Source organism: Pleurodeles waltl, chromosome 8, assembly GCF_031143425.1.
Source record: "Pleurodeles waltl isolate 20211129_DDA chromosome 8, aPleWal1.hap1.20221129, whole genome shotgun sequence".
Lineage (NCBI taxonomy): Eukaryota > Metazoa > Chordata > Amphibia > Caudata > Salamandridae > Pleurodeles > Pleurodeles waltl.
Window position 1 is genome coordinate 110,542,598 of NC_090447.1, and position 20,587 is coordinate 110,563,184.

Below are 20,587 nucleotides of genomic sequence, written 5' to 3' on the forward strand. Positions count from 1 at the left end.
AGTCTCAAGTGTGCATTCCCTCGCTTGCGTGAGGTTACGGCTCCATGGAAAAGTGGGCGGACTTACTTTGGTGGTACTGAGAGCTTCATCCAAATGCGGATTATGTCTCACAAACCCAGCTTTCTTTATCTTCAAAAGGTGACAAAGATGGGTATCATTGCATAGGTATGAAACCCACTGCTCCCCTTTAGTAGCCCTCCTTGCTCCTCAAGAAACTTATCTATGCGTGTTATGTATTTATTACACAGTGGCAATTGCCCCTATATAGTTACGGTTCAGCCACATATTCCACTGAAAATTCATTTTGTAATTTTCCTATACTTTTGACTCCATTGGATAGATCTGCAGTTATTTTGCCAATCGCTTTGTGTACTCAGTTCTGGTCTGGCATGTCCGTTTTCGTGCGGAACTCTACATGGGAGAAAGAAGTTAAATCTGGGGCATTTTGTGAAAAAAAAATGTTTTCCTAATTTATTTTGCACAGGAAATTTTGCTTATGCCTAGAGCCAAAACCGCGAAATGAATTTAAGCCAAACCTGGCATAAAAGTAGAACTTTGGTCAGAATGCGTGCTTTCATTGTTTTTTTTTTCTAAATCTGTTCAGTAATTCTTGAGAGGCAAGCTTTTTAAAAAGTTGCAAAGCAGAATTTTAAGGGTAAACATTTAAGTGTGTCTGTGCTGTTCTAACAGTGGATGATTCCTGGATCCGATCTGTGGATATCCACAAATCTAAATGAGTAATAGATTTTTTTTTTTTTTCCTGAGGAGGTAGGTGAGTACACCCTGACCTCCTGGCCATAGTAAGTGCTCTCAAAGGAGCCCAACATTGTTTAAATAAAGTTTTAAAAAGAGTTGCAGGATACTTTTCGGGTTTTGCTGTTCGCCAATACCTAAAATGATGTCTCGGGTCCGCTGTACCTGTCCCGGTGCACAGACCTATGATCTTATCTGTCGACAGGGTAAACTTTATACTGCAAACCAAGGGCAAGCTTCAGCAACCTATTCAGCACCATTCAGGGGTTCGCTTTCATGACTTCGCAACCACAACCCCTGGAATGACAGGCCAGAGAAGTTTAGTCTGTGTTCGTGATACCGGAGCATGAAGCGTGGCCTGGTTCGGACTACCAAACTAGGGTCTTTGAATAAAATAAAACAAAAACTAGCCTGGTCAAAGGCTGAGCTGTGATAGGGCAACCCCTATCTGCACTAGGCTTTAGCTGCCTGCGACATGTTAGGCGCAGGACCTCAGCCATGTACTGCAGGCGTTGGCTGCCTGCAGAGTGTTGGGCTCAGGGTCTGGTCAAAGGTGAGCCCTGCCTCCACACTGGGTGGTCTGGGTATCTCTCACACTTGTGCTGCAGTTCTCTCTTTACCTGCTTCGTGTTGCCTCTCCCTTGTGTTCCTCTCCCCGCACCTGTGTTGCTCTCACCCTTGTATGCTGCTTGCTCTTGCTTTCATGTGTGCTTCTGGCCATGCCCATGGTCTTCTTTTCATTGTGTGCTTCTCCCTCCTCCCCCTTGCAGCTCTTTGTCTCATGCACTGCTTTTCTTATCCTCCCCACCACCTGCTCTTCTGTGCCCCCACTACCACACATCTCTCTTTTAAAAAAAAAAAATATATATATATATTTTGCACTTTTACACTAAACACATCTTAATTTTTTTTAGTTACTGTTCCAAGTGGTGTCCACCATCTTTGATCTATTTATAAAAAAGGAACGAAAATGACGCCTGTGTCGTCCCACTGGGACGCACATGCATTGGGATGGGCGCACAAGTCAGCGGTCACTTCATCCTGCTTTTTTCTGTTTTAATCAATGCTGCACTTCATCGGGAAAAACAGTTTGCTTTTTTTTTTTTGTTGTTGCTTTTTTTAACATTGTGCAGTATCATCAAATGGCATTGGAAAAAACTATAGATCCCAAATACTGGTTTATTATTAAGTCCAGGTGGACTATATTTAATAAAGTACAGAACAAAATAGTTATGTTTGGCGATAGCGATGTCTAAAATATCCTGGTCGTACACCTAATAAAGTTGGTTACCACAGAGAAGAGGTCCAACCCCTTCATAATGTAAGAGGGGCGCAGGTCACCCCCACATTGGATTGATATTCATAGTTCACATAAGCTTGTCAAGATGCACATGGAAACCTGTTTAAATACAGAAGTCTGATTCAACACCATCCCCCCATCCAGTTTCCTGACGATTGAGGTTGATAGGAGACATTCTGTCCTGCTCCTGCAGTGATGGCTTTGGGTGGTTGTAGGAAACATCTTGCCTCAGCTCTGCGAACCCTGGCAGTTGAATGACATTAACGTTTTTTTGCGCAAATATTTCTTACGCTTAATATCACTCGAGCAGTCCAGACTTCTCAAGCTGGGATTAATTCTGTAGACTTTCCACAAGATCATAAAAAGCTTCCTAATGCAATTTCTTGCTTCGTTTATCCACACAGTAATGTAAAGTTTTAGAACTTCTTCAGTTGGATCTCTGTAGTTGGACTTTAGCCAAATTAGGTGATGCTCTGTCCATTTCAGGTCCTGAATTTTGCATCTTAATTGTGACAGAACCTAACGTGGCCAATAGGCTACAAAGCTAAGTTGTAAACCCTTTTTCTTTTTTTAAATGGGACAGGTCTCTCTTTTGCAATCGCCGTTTTCAAGGTGACCAACTCGATGGAGCCTGTCATACAGTTCAGTAATCCTCTTCAATGCTTGTTTAAGGCTCTTTTTAAGCGCTTAAGTCAGGGTTGGATGATTTCAGGCTGGAATTTCTTGTGATTCTGTTTCCACTCTTTTGGCCCTTCTAGCAGTCTCACTGACTGGTAATTAACAGGGCTGTTTTTGAAGATAAAGCCAAGTATAACGTAGAACCCTTCAAGTGGGCTACTAAGGTCACTCAATGGTTGAGTCTTACAGCTTTTAAAATATATAGAGTGAAGGTGCCTGTTTAATGATGTGGTCTGTTCATGGATGAATCTCATCAATTATCATGACCTGGCTGTTAGCTGTGATCCGAAGTCACCAAGTTAAGTAAGGCCACTCTGAGAATGTCTCTCCCAGGAGGCGCCTAGAGAACTACCTCAGCCCATGTACCTGGCGGTCGTACATCACCTTTACAAGTGACTGCTTCAAAAGAGCACAAATTAGCCAGTGAGATATGTTTAGTGAATAGAGATTCTCATGTCAATAATGCCTCCTCACACCCCATCCCTGTTGATACAACAAATATATATTGTTGTTGACAGCCAAATGGCCTTTATCCATGTTTCTGTGATTGTTAAAAAGTCTGTTTATCCCTTCAAAGGAGAGAGTGGACATGAGACCATGCATTTACAACTGACACATATACAAACTCAGTTTTACGATAACGTGAAAGCAAAATCGATGTAAGTAAACTAAATAACTTTAATGCCTTCAGACTGGGGTGTGCCTACATTAGTTGCTGGGGATGAAGTATATGGCCCGTTATTTAAGGCCCATCAATTAGCGGGCCCCTTTTCAAACCAACACCAATGAATATCTGTGAGATTTGGGAGACTCAGGAGCCCCCATCACATTCCGCAGGGGCCCATTATCCTCAACGGATAGACTAGCCCCTGCTTTGTGTCGCCACAATGTGATGTGGTTCAGGTGCCCCACAGATTACTGCTTTGTGGAGGTGGATGTTGACTTCTATGGCTTATAGCAACCTGTGATGCTATGGCATCCCTCTGTCAGCGGGACCAAGCCAGGCAACTTACTGTTTGTCCTACTGTGCCAACCACCTGCCAATCAAAATAAGGCACACGAGGCATCAGCAGACAAGCTATACAAATTACTTCGTGTTAATTGAAGATTAAAAACATAAATAAATGAAGATCCATCACTGTGGTGATAAGTTCTTGCCTCTGTACTTGGTGTATTCCTCGCTTGTTGCTTAAATCTCCCCATTAAGTCATTGGTGTTTAATATTTTACTGAGAGTCGCGAGGAAGGGGGATAAGCGCTAATCGTACGGCTTTATGTGATTAATCTAAGAAGCACAGTGTGGATCAAGTGCTCATTACCTCTCATCTTGCGAATTTTCCAGGAAGGGCCTTGTTTCCTAAAAGTGGTTTTCTAATCCTGACCTGTGGCCAAATCACTTAACAAATGAGGTTCCTTTTTTGGAAGAATCGCTGAGGTCATTTCTAAGAGTACTCCAGTGACGTATGTGCTGTGAATATTTGTGTCGGATTTAGTTATGGTTGGGTGCTTACTTTGTTCAAGCTCTGCTACAGCGCAGGCTGGGCTACAGTGATATTTCCATACCATGAGCGATGAAGCAGTGTTACTAGGGAGGCGGTTGTTTACATACAGCGCTGGTTGTGGTAGTTTCATAGAGGTTACTTACCCTAGTGAAATCTTGTCAAATCCATCCGCCTGCCTGAGATTAACACAGCAAACATCATTCATCGAGGTTGGAGGGGACCAGAGACCTGTGGAAGGAGCTATGAATACATGAAAAACCCTATATGTATTTCATGTGTCGAAACTTGTTCGGCACAGAGTTTGCTGGGAAGCGACTGAGCACTGTATGTACTTCAGTTATCAGATGAAGTGAACGATCCAAGATGGTGTACATAGCTAAATGGTGGAAATTGAATTATCTTCAAGTTATCTTCAACTTCAGCCTAGTGGGCAAGTGGAGATTGGCCATTTCATACCTGGGGTGGGCGATTGCATCTACTTGCCACCTGGAACCACTCTGCCCCCCACTCCACAAATTGAAGAATATATTACCAGCGTACATAGATGCTACATACAAGTCTGCTGAATGGCCATTGAATCGCAAACCCTGACCAGAAGAGTAAAAACCAAGTGTTGAGAAAAAACTCTTAGTGCACAAATGTGTCTAAAGACACCCCGGCCCCCACATTCACCATTCCCCCTTTATTCTCCCCTTACCCTCAAGTTCCTTTATTTCCTTCTATAGTGAGGAAATGTACAAGAATATTTACAGCTTCTTGTAGGGCTGTGGCTTGTTAAATGGGAAGAGGTCTGGAACAAAGAGTACAAACCTCAAAACATTGAGTGATTGCTGTTAGCTGGTAAAACATTGAGTGATCACTGTTAGCTGGTAAAACATTGAGTGATCGCTGTTAGCTGGTAAAACATTGAGTGATCGCTGTTAGCTGGTAAAACATTGAGTGATCGCTGTTAGCTGGTAAAACATTGAGTGATCGCTGTTAGCTGGTAAAACATTGAGTGATCGCTGTTAGCTGGTAAAACATTGAGTGATCGCTGTTAGCTGGTAAAACATTGAGTGATCGCTGTTAGCTGGTAAAACATTGAGTGATCGCTGTTAGCTAGTAAAGCATTGAGTGATCGCCGTTAGCTGGTAAAACATTGAGTGATCGCCGTTAGCTGGTAAAACATTGAGTGATCACTATTGGCTAGTAAAACATTGAGTGATCACTGTTAGCTAGTAAAGCATTGAGTGATCACCGTTAGCTGGTAAAACATTGAGTGATCGCCGTTAGCTGGTAAAACATTGAGTGATCACTATTTGCTAGTAAAACATTGAGTGATCACTGTTAGCTGGTAAAACATTGAGTGATCACTATTGGCTAGTAAAACATTGAGTGATCGCTGTTAGCTGGTAAAGCATTGAGTGATCACTATTGGCTAGTAAAACATTGAGTGATCACTGTTAGCTAGTAAAGCATTGAGTGATCACCGTTAGCTGGTAAAACATTGAGTGATCACCGTTAGGTGGTAAAACATTGAGTGATCACCGTTAGCTGGTAAAACATTGAGTGATCACTATTGGCTAGTAAAACATTGAGTGATCACTGTTAGCTAGTAAAACATTGTGATCACTGTTAGCTAGTAAAACATTGAGTGATCACTGTTAGCTAGTAAAACATTGAGTGATCACCGTTAGCTGGTAAAACATTGAGTGATCACTGTTAGCTGGTAAAACATTGAGTGATCACTGTTAGCTGGTAAAACATTGAGTGATCACTGTTAGCTGGTAAAACATTGAGTGATCACTGTTAGCTGGTAAAACATTGAGTGATCACTGTTAGCGGGTAAAATATTGACCAATCGCTGTTAGTTGGCAAAATGAGCAGTCACAATTAGCTGGTAAAACATTGAGTGATTGCTTTCACGTAGTAAAAACTTGAGCGACTTATCAGCTGGGAAGATTTTCAAATATAGATCATAATATAGCATGAAGGCTACTGCAAACTATAGGTTAAGGGAAAACTATTTTTAGCAGGACTCAAACAAACAGTGTGTTGGTTTTAGAGGTAAAACTGCAAGCACGAGGTGCAGTTCAGGTGGCATCCTTGCAGATTCCTTTGATGAGGACATGCCACTGACACTGCCATAGCCCAAACGTTTATGAGGGTGGATAGCGGGTAAAATAAGTCTGTAATAAGCAGGACCTGCTATAGAAGCTGCTTTTCCTGGGCCATTGTATTTGACGTGACAGTAAAGGGAGCCATGAACTACAAAAGCAGAGGTGTACATCTGAAAGGAGTAAGATCAACAGAGCCAGCATCCTGAGCATGGCAGGATTAGAAACCAAAATCTGCATTTGCAGAATTACTCAAACCAGCATCATTCTGTAGCAGGCGGTGACTACAATGGCGTCCTGAGGACACGGTTGGCGCACAGGAAATCGTGCAACCGCTTGGCCTGAACCCCCCTGGTATAACAATGCCAGAGTGACAGAATGGCCAGTGTGGCCCTGCACCTTAGAGGAGCACTAGTGGGGTTTGTGGCAGAGGGCTTGAGTCAGATGGATACAGGAGTAGACCTCTAGGGGATAAAGGGCTTGGGAGGCGGCATTAAAAGTATTCACAGTTTTATAAACAGGAGCTGAAATCAAACATTTCAACTGGTGAATCATCTTTAAGTTTTTTTAAAATAAAAGATTGTCTTTGAATAAACTCATCATTTGCACCAGAATATTTACAGCACCGAAAAAAACAAGATTTGCGTTGAGCAAGATTGTGGGCTAGAAAGAGCGACACATCCTGGGGTGCTTGGGAAGCATCAGTGGAGGAAAACCAGAAACACCCAAGGGTTGAAGTAATTGCCCCTAAACGTATTACACCCTTCCTACTCACTCACCGAGTCTGTCAAAGATCCAGCAACTAGATATTTGTTTACCATGTATGTTCCTTTGTGCAGGAAGTCAAACTGGACCTAGACTATTGAAACTGAAGGAACCGTATGCCCCCTTGAGGCTCACTAGAGTGAACTGAAGTGAGTGAGTACAGTCTTTAAAGGCATCAAACAATTGAGGTGCTAGACAGGACTTACCAGTCACACAAGTGTGTACCCCATCATTACTTAGCAGCACTAGAAGACATTCTAGGTAGAGAGTACCTACCATAGTCCACTTGCTTCCATTTTGCACCAGAGTATTTTTCATTATTCAGGATCATCAGATGTACTCTGCTCTGAAATGGTTGTAAATATGACATGCAGCACTTAATACAAAAACTTCTTAAATTAAAGTAGAAAAAAACATGTGAACTCTAAGAAGGATATTCCAACTCTCCATCCACTTCTGGAATAGTCTTCTATCTGGAGGTGTTTGAAAGTTCTTCACTACACCCTATCCCCTCATTATTAGAAGTGAGTAGCTAACACCAGCCACGGTGTTATGTTGTTATGTTTTTAAGGGTTTAAAAAAAACTGATTTCTGTATTTTTTCACCCTCGTTTGTAGAGTTAATAAAATAAACAAAATATGGCAAAGTAATGATGGTTCTCCTAAGTTACAAATAATTGTTTTGTGGTAATTCTGAAACTTCGTTTGCGGGTGTTTGGTGGTTGGTTGCTTTCATTTGGGTGGTACTCTGGTGGAGGGGACTGAACAAAAGCATGAGCACTGTCAACCCTTTAGATGTGTTAGGGTTCACCCCTTTGTTTAGTGGTTTTGACACTGTCATAACATTTAACCTTCACAAGAACATCCATTTAATATATCTCTGCAGAAATTAGCTTATTAAGCAAAATGATGTTGTATTGGGTCTTATGTAAGAGGTTTTCACTGACCTGCTGTTGTGTGACGTGGTCATCTTTCAAACCATAGACTTCAGCAAGCACTAGTAAGCTGTGTCCTACTCTCCGTGTACCACTCGTTTCACTTCTATAAGGGTTGACAATGTGCATGTAGATGGGTATTCCTACTCCTGATAGTCTTGGTTCAGTTCCATCATTAAGAAACATCTGTAAGCAGAACTTACCCAAACAGTGTAGGGTTATAAACTTGTTTTCATTGATTAGTGTGCAAGATAAGTCTGTTAGGATTGTAGTGCTGCCTCCTTTCTGCTTGAAATGAGAACCAGGGAATATAGCTGTGGTCACAGAAACACTGCCTCTGAAAGATTTTCTCCATTTTCAAAGTTTTCTTTTTTTTCTTTTGTAGAGTCGGCAACTTGAATCTGAAACTGGGACCACAGAGGAGCACAGTCTCAATAAGGAGGCTCGCAAGTGGGCAACTCGAGTCGCTCGGGAGCACAAAAACATCATCCATAGTCAACGGGTAGGTTGAAGCAGTTTCAGCACTGTCAAGAAATATATTGTGTGCCCTGGCTCTCCAGTCGTGTCCATCTTGTGTTTTGGACACCCCCAAAGGATGGTAGCAGATACATACCCCTTTGTCTACACACACCCTACCTCCTCTAATCCCCTCGTTCCGTGTCCCCTCCCCCCATCCCAGCGCCAAGAGCTTTAACCAACAATGAATGCTAATCGACTGTTCATGTGATCAGGGCTGGAGGGGACACATCCGCTTCATTCTGGCTTCGCCAGAACCAGTGACCATTTGAATGGATTTTGCAGTCACTTTAGTGATCTCCAAAAACACAAAAATGAATCTTGAAGGTCCAGTCCCATAATTATATATTTATATCATTGCTGCTCTTAAGACAGCAGGCACCTTTTTTTGTCATGATGGCGAAATTCATTGTCCAGTCCCAGAGACACGTATCGTTCGTTTGGCAGGAGAAGGAAAATTTGTTGATAAATTAACGTTTTAGGTTGCTGAGACTTTGCCAATAAAAAATTAAAACAATATTGATTTCTGCACAGCTTTTCATTAAGGTTTACTTCTTTTCAGCAGATGGTACAACCTCATGCGGCAAGAAGTACTGTTCTCCAGCATTCGCTCTTCTATCGGTTCACATGATTTATAATATAACAGTCTCCAGGCTGGAAATCCTCATTCAAATAGTACATTAATAGTTCACATTAGGAGCCCCATTGTGGGACTACTTTACCCGTAGCCACGTCTATATAGCCTGTAAGACTCCTTCTCTCTCTCATTTGAGGGAGACCACTGTATTATTCTTTTGAGTTCTATAATAAGTTTCCTACCAATTCTAAGCTACACAACCTTATGCGTAAAGGTTTTTTAGCGTACACTGCGCCTTTATGACCCATCACTGGAGCGAGTTGTTTCAGTACTTTGGTCTTGAGCGCCTCCATGGAGCATGACCAAACAGAAGCCCAGCGTTTTCAAGCACAGAAATTCCTATGGAAATAAACACTTGTAACAGAAGCTCCTTATAGCAGCTGTATATTCTGCCTTCACCCTGGTAATGGGAAAGAAGACTATTGCTTGCTTGCTACTCTGCTGCTTCAATCAGCATTTTTATAGTTTGGCATTATCCAGTGCACAGCCTTAGGTTCTCGTATAGAAATGGGTAAAGATAAAACTGTCAATTCGTATGAGATCATGAAGCCAGTCAGGAGAATTTGGAAATTCAGTGGAGTCTTAGCTTGATGTCCTTGAGAAAGGGCTAAATATTTCACTGAAGGGCAGAAATAATATTGTTCTGCACTTGTCAGTGAAGCCTACACAAGTTCTATAGAGGTCTTCAGTGTGTTCAGGAAACACACACAACTTGAATGTCTAGATTCCAAATTTACATCAGCTGATGGCTTTTCTGAGCATATCTGAAACCTCTTTGGAGAATAGACGATACGAATGCCGCACATGGTACCTGATTCACCCAGTCCTTGTTTGATATTTCACTATGTTTTAGGATTCTTAGGAGCGTCTTCTTTTTCAGATTAGTGTCGAGTGCCTGTGCTAAAGCATGGCTTACTAAGGAAGTCTGCTGAGGCGTGTTGTTTAACACTTGTCTGGATTCCATTCTAAAGCACTTGGTACCCGCTTTGATGCTGGCTATCAGGAAAATCGTCATATGGTCCCTTAAAGAGGATGTTGTTCCTCCATGGTCACTGAAACTTGTAGAGGTGGTTACCATCCTTTAGAATCCTATACAGGTAGTGAATGCCCACTTCTGGTCACAGGTCACGTCCAACCTTGAGTGAACTCTTTAGGCAAGATAAGTACACCACTGAAATATGACTGCTTGGTTTATATGCTCAACAGACAGAGAGGAAGGCTGGAAATAGATTTGTAAGTCCTGCTCTGAGTGTGGCCTGTAGGGACACAGCACCATACTGGAAGTCCGTGGAGGGCCCACCTCATATTAGGTGGAAGAAAAGTGCGAAGACCTGGGTAACAGCTAGAGGGATGGCTCTGAAGATGGAGGAGAATGGGAGTTTGCGTATAGAGCCACTATCCGATATGAGGACACTTTGGGTGAAGACTGATACCCCAGATCTTGAATGTGTTCTGTTCCATTGAGGTCTCGATTCCACCTCCCCATCCCCTTCCCTTGCAGGCGAAACTTGAATAAAATAAATGAACTAGAATTGTTAAGAAAAAATCCAGTACGAGTATCTGTAGATCTCACAAATTTGCAGCTGATTTCTTACTTGCTGATCATTGTGCGGAGTGGCACTCCTGGAGCAATTACAGAAAAATCTAGCTCATTAAGTTTTGCTGGTTGATTGTCTGCTTTTCATCCAGCCCATGCCACAGAATTAATGTTGGTGTGCATCCAGCATGAACACCCTGTCCCCCCTGCAAGATGTCCGATCTCTGGATGACCAACTACGAGCTGGTTCCAGGAAAAGAGATGTAATTGTTTTCGGCACAGACAACCAGTTTCTTTTCGATTTGTTGAACTTTGCCAGGCAGGCAACCGCTTCCTCTCACTCATTGGTTCTTAAGCTTGATGAGCACCCAATGTGGAATGTTGGTAACTGGCCAGCCAATCAGTCCTCCTTGTAGGCTTAAGCTACCATTACTTGCCTACTCGTGGAGAATTCCTTGGTTACTAATAGCTCGCTACACCACTGTTTTAACTTTTTTCCCAGTTTGTGGCTGTGCAGCAGGAAAAACTGAACCGCCATGCTTCAGAGGTTACCAGTAGTCCTTCCCCCCACCCCCACCCCAAAAATACAGTGAGCTTAAGTCACAACTAGGTTGTTACTGCTGTTCCCGGCAGGGCAATAAATACTATTACCCTCCCTTGTTATGGTCCCTGACCTCCAATCTGGGACCATAATTCTATGGAAGGTAATCAGTGTAGCAGATTGGTCATTCTGCATCTACAGTCAAATTAACAATTACATATGTTTCACTTCCATGAACAAATCCATAATTACATCCACAAATGATCCTTCAGTCCCATCCGCGATTAAATCCACAATCACAGCTACAATTGAATCTACACTCACTCCCACAGTTGAATCCACACTCGCATCCACAACTGAATCCACACTCACATCCACAACTGAATCCACACTCAATACCACAACTGATTCAACACCTTCATTCACAGCAAAATCCACACTCGCATTCACAATTGAATCCACACTCACATCTGTAATTGAACCCATATTCACATCTACAGTTCAATACACTTGTATCCAAAATTGAATCCACATTCACACCTACAATTGAATAATACTCTCCTCCACAGCTGATTCCTCACTCTCATCCACAATTGAATCCATACCCGCGTCCACAATTGACTCCACACCAGAGTCCACAATTGAATTTACATGCGTCTCCACAATTGAATCCACACTTGTGTTCACAAATTGATCCACACGCGTCTCCACAATTGAATCCAAACTTGCATCCACAACTGAATCTATACTCGAAACCACAACTAATTTTATACCTCCCTAAACAATTGAGACCACATTTGCGTCCACAATTGATTCCACACTCTGATCCCCAGTCAAGTTCCAGTTTCTTCCACATCGGCAGTCAAATCCTTGACCACTATCACATTAACAGTCTCATTTATATGCCCTATCACAATCATGTTTTGCATTTTCAAGTTTGTTGAAAATATTCTGATTCCTTCTGTTTAGAGAACTAATCAGTGGATACGAATGCAGTGCATTGTACACCACATCCATTCGTGTTAATTAAAAAAACAAAATGAACACTGCGCAGTTAGTTGTTTCTTTCTCTTGTGCCCTATACATTGCCAATAAATGTGATGCTGTGTTTTTTTATTGTGATAGGCACTAGATGAACTAGAATGCCATGGCACTGTCGCATCGGACCAGAACCGAGCAGAGCTGGAATTGAAAATAGATGATATCAGAGAGAGCATCCGCAAAGCTGAGGTGAGGTTCAGCCTATAAATGGAATTTCTCAGTGGGAATGGTGCCTGTGAAAGATCCGACCCCTGATAGGATGTGGAAAGCGGAGAAGGAAGGACATAGCAACATTAATCGGATGACATTGTAGCAAATTTACTGTTATTCAGTATAAAACTGTCAAAATGAATTATACTTTGCAAAGTCAAAAGGTTTCTTGTGCAATAAGGAGAGGAACTGTTTGGTATTACTACTGGTGGAAAATTACACAAAGTAATTTCGTATTGTTTCTGTTATAGAACAGAGATAAACAGTGTCACTGACATTTTTACAGATCTGAGTGCTCCCTTGCATCTCGCTCGCTGGTGGTACATCAGAATAAGTGCCCCCCTAGTCACCCCCACACCCCGAAAGTGAAATAAAAGTCTCCGTATGTTGGCTTGTCTTTGGAGGTGGTTTTGCCCTCGAGTAAGTGTTGCAGAGCTCATTTGAAAGCTGACAATCCCCACATTTGTTCTGCAAAGTTCTTCTGCTATTCAGGAATCCAGAAAACATTTTAAGCGTCTTAACAGCAGAATAACTTTTTTAATTGCTTGGCTATGGAAGCAGACTGACATCAGCTGCTGTCTTTTATAAATGAAGTTCATATTGGTTACGTCTCTTAGGTAAAGATATTTGAAAAAGCACCTATCCTGTGTTACAACACATAACTTACAAACAAGTCTATCGTAAAGGGTGAGTAAGTATAAAGGATGTTTACACATTTCCTTTGCCGCTATATATCCCTCTTAAGCATTTGTATCCTCAGTTCACATTGTAAACAAACTTGCATGACTCCGTCTCCTCACGTTAGCTACATATCCTGATTGTACGTATCACGACTTTGGGGCTAGGTTCTTAATTTATAAATACTACTAAGCAAATAAAATAAACTCACTTTTATAAAGGTTGTGTTTTTAGACAAGGTTCAGATCCATCAAAAGCACGTCAACAGTTTACTACCATGGTAAATGTTTCTGGTGGATATTCCATCTACCTGTGGATTCACCACTGCAGGAATCTCCCTTGGGAGCCACTATGTGGTCTGGAAAAAAATAAATGTCTCTCCCACAGTAGCAGCAGGTGATGTCATGACTCCAACTGACCGCTGGTGACTCCTCAAACATGACATTATAGATCTGTTTATGGCACAGCCCCAGCACTCTGACATTAGTTCCTATCCTTTTTTCCAAGCGATCAAAAGAAAAGAAGAGATACTCCTTCCATATCTAGTAAACAAGTTGAGTCAAAACAAACTCAAACTCATACCAATAGCACCAACATGGGCAAGACAACCTTGGTACACAATACTACTAGACCTTTCAGTAGTGCCTCATGTCAAACTACCAAAGCATCGCTGAATCTAGCAATCTGGCTCCTGAAGTCCTAGAGTTCGGACACTTAGACCTTACACATGAATGTATGGAGGTCATAAAACAAGCTAGGAAACCTACCACTAGACATTGCTATGCAAATAAGTGGAAAAGATTTGTTTATTACTGCCATAATAATCAAATTCAACCCTTACACGCATCTGCCAAAGACATCATAGGATACTTACTACATTTGCAAAAGTCAAAGCTAGCTTTTTCTTCCATTAAGATACATCTTACAGCAATTTCAGCTTACCTGCAAATTACGCACTCAACTTCTCTATTTAAGATACCAGTCATAAAAGCATTTATGGAAGGTCTAAAGAGAATTATACCACCAAGAACACCACCAGTTCCTTCATGGAACCTCAACATTGTCTTAACACGACTCATGGGTCCACCTTTTGAGCCCATGCACTCTTGTAAAATGCAATACTTAACATGGAAAGTTGCATTTTTAATTGCCATCACATCTTTAAGAAGAGTAAGTGAGATACAAGCATTTACCATACAAGAACCATTTATTCAAATACACAAGCATAAAGTAGTTCTACGGACAAATCCTAAATTTTTACCAAAAGTCATATCACCGTTCCACTTAAATCAAACAGTAGAATTATCAGTGTTCTTTCCACAGCCAGACTCTGTAGCTGAAAGAGCACTACATACATTAGACATCAAAAGAGCGTTAATGTACTACATTGACAGAACAAAACTAATTCGAAAAACAAAACAATTATTTATTGCTTTCCAAAAACCTCATACAGGAAATCCAATTTCTAAACAAGGCATTGCTAGATGGATAGTTAAGTGCATTCAAACCTGTTATCTTAAAGCAAAGAGAGAGCTGCCTATTACACCAAAGGCACACTCAACTAGAAAGAAAGGTGCTACCATGGCCTTTCTAGGAAATATTCCAATGACCGAAATATGTAAAGCAGCTACCTGGTCTACGCCTCAAACATTTACCAAACACTACTGTGTGGATGTGTTAACGACACAACAAGCCACAGTAGGTCAAGCTGTACTAAGAACATTGTTTCAAACTACTTCAACTCCTACAGGCTGAACCACCGCTTTTGGGGAGATAACTGCTTACTAGTCCATGCACAGCATGTGTATCTGCAGCTACACATGCCACCGAACGGAAAATGTCACTTACCCAGTGTACATCTGTTCGTGGCATTAGTCGCTGCAGATTCACATGCGCCCACCCGCCTCCCCGGGAGCCTGTAGCCATTTAGAAGTTGATCTTGAACATTTGTAAATATATTACATTAAACTACATTATGTACATTACTCCATTGCATGGGCACTATTACTAGCATACACAACTCCTACCTCACCCTCTGCGGGGGAAAACAATCTAAGATGGAGTCGACGCCCATGCGCAATGGAGCCGAAATGGGAGGAGTCCCTCGGTCTCGTGACTCGAAAAGACTTCTTCGAAGAAAAACAACTTGTAACACTCCGAGCCCAACACCAGATGGCGGGATGTGCACAGCATGTGAATCTGCAGCGACTAATGCCACGAACAGATGTACACTGGGTAAGTGACATTTTCCATATATATATATAATGTTCAATGGCATTTGTAGCTGCAGATACACAATGCTGTGCATATACTTCTGCCATCTAGTGTTGGGCTCGGAGTGTTACAAGTTGATTTTCTTTGAAGAAGTGTTTTCGAGTCACGGGATCGAGTGACTCCTCCTCTTCAGCTCCATTGTGCATGGGCATCGACTCCATGCTAGATTGTTTTCTTTCCACCGTCGGGTTCGGACGTATTTCCTTTCACTCCGATAGTTCAATTCAGAAAACGCTTTGGTACCGTCGGAAGAGACATCTCTACTCGCCCTTCGGGGCGCGTGCGCCCAACTCGGGCCTGGTCGGGTCGACCACGTGGGAGCCTCATGGATCGGACTCTATTCCGATTCTGTCCTCGGTGCCGCGCCAAATTCCCTTATACAGACCAACACCTCGTCTGTAATCTTTGCCTTTCCCCAGATCATCCGGAAGAAAATTGTGAGGCCTGCTGATCCTTCTGATCAAAAAAGACACTTCGGGACAGAAGAGCACGAAGGCTCAAGATGGCATCCAAAAGCTCTGAAAATCTCGACGTCAAAGAGGAAGAGATCATGCAGACAGCATTCTCCGTTAGCACCAGAACACCGGAGGTGCCGAACCAGACACGCACCACTGAGTCTAAAATATTCACTCGTCTCCAAGGTCTGCAAGAAGGTGAACGGCACTCCAAGAGCACTGACAATTACATTTTATTGACTAACTCCGGGACGCGTTTCGGCGTTAACCGCCTTTGTCAACCTCACGGTCGCCATATTGACATTAACATTTATACCTCGTATTCAGTCACGTGATTCAAAGCGCAATCTAAACGCTATGAAAAGCAGCACAATTCACATGCAGCATACAGAAAATGCTTAAATAATAATTGTCATATAACTTGCTTATCTAGTTAAACTATTAACCTTACAAATATCTAAGCAACACATGATTGGCACTTGTATTCAACAACCCTCCTGTTTGCCTAATTTAATTTATTTTCAACTTCAAACATTTAAGGTATATACTGAAAGATGATCTCACTCTTTTTACTTGACAATTACATTTTTCTTTTAAATTTGCCATGAAACCTATCATTCTAACTATGTCATTTATTGTAGGTTAGAGAAACTGTGTGGTTACAGGGAGTTGGCCACAAGGCAGGCCAAGCCTTGTGACCAACTCCTACCACGCACGGCCGAAGGCGATGTGGGGTTGAGTGGATATAGGGGTTGGCTGTAGGGACTGGCCAAAGGCCAGTTCCTGCAGCCAACTCTGTGCGCAGCCTGGAGTTGGGTGGTTATAAGGGTTGGCTGTAGGGACTGGCCACAGTGAATTTCTATGTTTTTTTTTTTTTATGGAAAGTAATATCCAATTACTGCACATTAATACAACCACCGCTATGCACGGCCTTCACAGCAAACCACCCGCATGCACCCAACTATGGGTTCAACCCCATCGATAAGAAAGGAACAGCACTCCCCACACTGTATGGTGGGCAATGATTTATTACTGCTGACACATCAACGCATTTCGGCCTTTCTTGTGACCAAGTGTGTTTGTTTTTTAGCACAGGGGTTGAAGCGTATATCATAAGCATGAGGGCGGCCACACTTTTATAAGCAGTGTTCTGGTGCATGCCAACACAAGCTGAAAAGACATTCAGAGTATATATATAAGTACACTCCCCTCCCCTTCTGGCCCATTTTGACAGGGTACAGAAAGCTAAATTTTGTCAAAGAAGTTAAATAAAGGCCTATGTAGGAACACTAATACATCAGCAGAAGGTACTAAGTTGCAACTTCAACCAAACCCATAGTCCTCTAAATTCAGATGCAAAATAGAACCGCCATAAGAAGACTGTTCATGGCTAGTAACACACACCTATCACATCTAGGACCAAACCAGTCTGAGGCAATAAAAGCAGAGGTCAATAAAGCATACAAGCCAATTGCAGACCACCCTTTCTCAATCTGGCTTGCTGCAGCAGGCACACATGCCCTGTTACAACCACTACTTGCCATCTGAGAAGAAGAAAAAGGAGGTGAGATCGCCCAAATGGTGTGCCCAAAAAGGCCCAAAAATGGAACAGAAGCTCCACATTATCAAAAACGCCATTGAAAAGCCAAGTTACCCTAGAGGTAGCTCTCTGAAGTATAGAATGGACCTCCACTGTAAACAGGGTTTTAAAGCTTTCAGTGTCTCTTTATGAAGCGAGCCTGTTTTTATGGCAAGTCTCGTCCCTCATTCTGCTCTAGCCAAGCCAACCTCCTTGTGGTCCCAGAACAAAACTTAAAAGCAGAGGAGATCCGTAATTATTTGGCACTGGCCCCCTTTTAAACTTACTCTCTTTGTACATTAGCACAGTGTATTTTCTTTAGCACATAATTCGAAAAAAACTGGCTATTTTGAGTCTCCAGCACTTGAGATGGACATGTTTCTTGCAAGTGTTGTGCGACCTACAGTCCCTCATCTCCTGAGCTCACGAAATGCTGTCATCGTAGATTTGTATGTTTGTTTCAAGATGTGTCTTAAGGAGATATATATATAATGAGCCTGCTCTCATCCTGCATATAGTGATTGCTTCCCTTAAGAAAGCCTAGAAGCAATTAAGGAATACAGTATGGGGCCTATAAAGAAAATAAACCTATAGTTGTCTCAGAGAACTTGAACTAGAGCATGCCATTATGCAAATTGCATTGCCAACTTCTCTGTTTGTCCTGCGAATAACTTAACGTTTTAGTATGAATTTAATGTTCACTTTCAGAAAATCAGCTGCTTCCTTCAGTGTTCTTTTTCCCTATTTCCCTAGATCCCATTCTCTGTCGGCCCAAACAAAACTTAAAATATCTTTCAGTTGTCTGCTGAAGCTGAACCAACATTTGAAGATTAACAACTGCATCCGGTGCTCACGCTCTTAGCAACTAGAGCATCTCCTTAGAAATGACCATTTTGCTCACTAAAAGCTAGCTCACATCTTTTCTACATTAGTTTTAACATCTCACATGATGAAACTTGACATAATTAACTGGCCTAAACGTCCCTAGTCTCATCAGCCACTTTAACAATGGTCTTGTCCCATAGTAATAATTAATTTCATAGGTTTAGCTTAAATTCAAGCACTATCAGTAATGGACTTCCAGACGAAATTACCTAAAATTAGGAAAAATAACTATTATTTGTGACGAAGAGTTTATTTCCAAAGGCTTGATTAATGATTAAGAACAGGCAGAACAGATAAATGATACAAGCTCCTGAAGCGTGGTTAGTGCAGATCCAGAGAGGATGCTTTTCAGGGTTGGCTGAATCTCTGCCCTTTCCCACAGCAACTTGTGTGACCCCCTCTCCCGTAGTCCTTCCCTTCATAAAATGAAAAAAAGACCTTGTTCACATAGATTTCGCCAAAGCGCCCGGTGTGTGAATAGCAATGGTAAGACCTTAAAGTTCAGAAAATGTGATTAAACCTGCGATTTCTTGGACTGTTCACTGTATTATCTTCCCAGGTGAACCACCGACTTATTGCTGCAGATTCTCCTGGAAACAAAATAATCTAAAACATTGACAAAGGTGTTGGAGCGATCTCCTACAGAGTGCTCGTAGCGCATGGAAATCAGGTGTTTTTACCTTAATCCCTGTGTACAGTACAGCATTTTCGGGAGAGAAATATTAGAGAGAATTATGGGTTGTTTAAAATGCAATCCATTGAACTGAAACATAGATGCAACAGCACTGAACAGATGCTTTATAGCATTTAAAAAATAGACACCCTGGCTGCATACTTAAGCGTATTCCCTACTCCCCTCTGGAGTCGGCCAATAGTTTGAAAAGTCAACATCTATTTAAGATTGTTTTTATCCTGTGTTTTGGTTTGTGTGGCAAGGTTACTAAACATTCAGATACGGGAAAGAATCTACTCACAACACTATCTGCCACTCTGTGTACTCCCTTAATGATGAGGCTGAGAAGAGGTAGCCTTTTGGGACATTGTGGGTCTTCAGACTGCAGAATCAAATGGACATGCACCAGGAACCTAACTTGCAAGAGCTTCCCTGAGGCTTAGTCCATGGAATGAATAGTTTTTCCAGAGCTGGTAACCAATGTAATCTGAGCGCCAGTCACCCAGAGGGGGCAGCTACTCAGTGCCCTGTAGAGCTGCAGTTGCATATTTTTCTATGTAGAAGAATTTCACATTTCTATAATTTCACCAGAAATTTAATGCAATGAATATTGGGTCCCCATTTGTATACTATGCAAAATGTTCTCGAGGTCTCCTAGCAAAGCATTGCTCAAGTCCATTTCCCCCTTTTTGATTTATTTGACCCCAAAAGCCATGTTGTCTAATGCATTTTTTGATATTTTAAGATAGTGTTTTTAAGAAAAGGTTTTTTGCTAAACACAGTTTAGTGTTTTAGTAGGTTCTTGCAAATATGCTTTGCTAATCTGATTCCACGAACTGAAGATTAGGTTTGGCTTTCATGCTTTCTTTACAAACAGTTCACAAGCACATGGTGAGTGAGTGGACAGTCCAAAATTAGGTTCGGCCACCCAACTCTTAAAAAAGCCAGGAGCTGATCACGAACATCAAATGATTTAAATCCCTTAACATTGTTTCAATTTCTAGTGAAAACCCTGGAATGCCATTCTAAATCGCAACTGAAAAAGATCATTATGGATTTTGATCCATTTCTGTTTGAAGTGCATTCGGGATTGAGATCGGGGTGTGTAGGACGGAAGCAACAATTCTTCAAATTGTTGATGATTGGCTACTGGATATGGTGACGTGTCCCTGCATCATCTTTGACTTCAGTGGCATATTGTACTTTGCACTGCAACACTAACAATATTGAAGGTGAGAATTGGTATAAATGCCGTGTGCCGTGCTGGTACTTGTCATACCTTGGAAACCATACCGACAAACAAGTGAGGAGTCCTCTTTGAGACCCCCTTTTCTTGGAGTGCCTCAAGGCTCCTTTCTGTCTCCTACTTTTTAAAATTTATACTTGGAACTTCAGAACACACTTAAAAAATGATCAGACATTTTGTATCATCTCCAGGTAGATGACACTCGGTTAGTTATAACTACAGTCTTTATTAAGGGTGTAGTGGGTGGACCAAACCGTCACAATGATGGATATCCTGTCTGCTGTATTA

The 20,587-nt window shown here is 41.8% G+C and overlaps 1 protein-coding gene across 4 annotated transcripts in view; it reads left to right on the forward strand.

The window, feature by feature from the left end:
* FCHSD2 (FCH and double SH3 domains 2) overlaps window positions 1-20,587 on the forward strand; it is a 441,879-nt gene that overhangs the window by 366,747 nt on the left and 54,545 nt on the right. For all 4 annotated transcript variants that reach the window (XM_069203852.1, XM_069203850.1, XM_069203849.1 and 1 more), the window contains 2 exons: window positions 8,413-8,529; window positions 12,384-12,488. In XM_069203852.1, coding sequence (XP_069059953.1) covers window positions 8,413-8,529; window positions 12,384-12,488 — 222 coding nt within the window. The remainder of the gene's footprint in view (window positions 1-8,412; window positions 8,530-12,383; window positions 12,489-20,587) is intronic.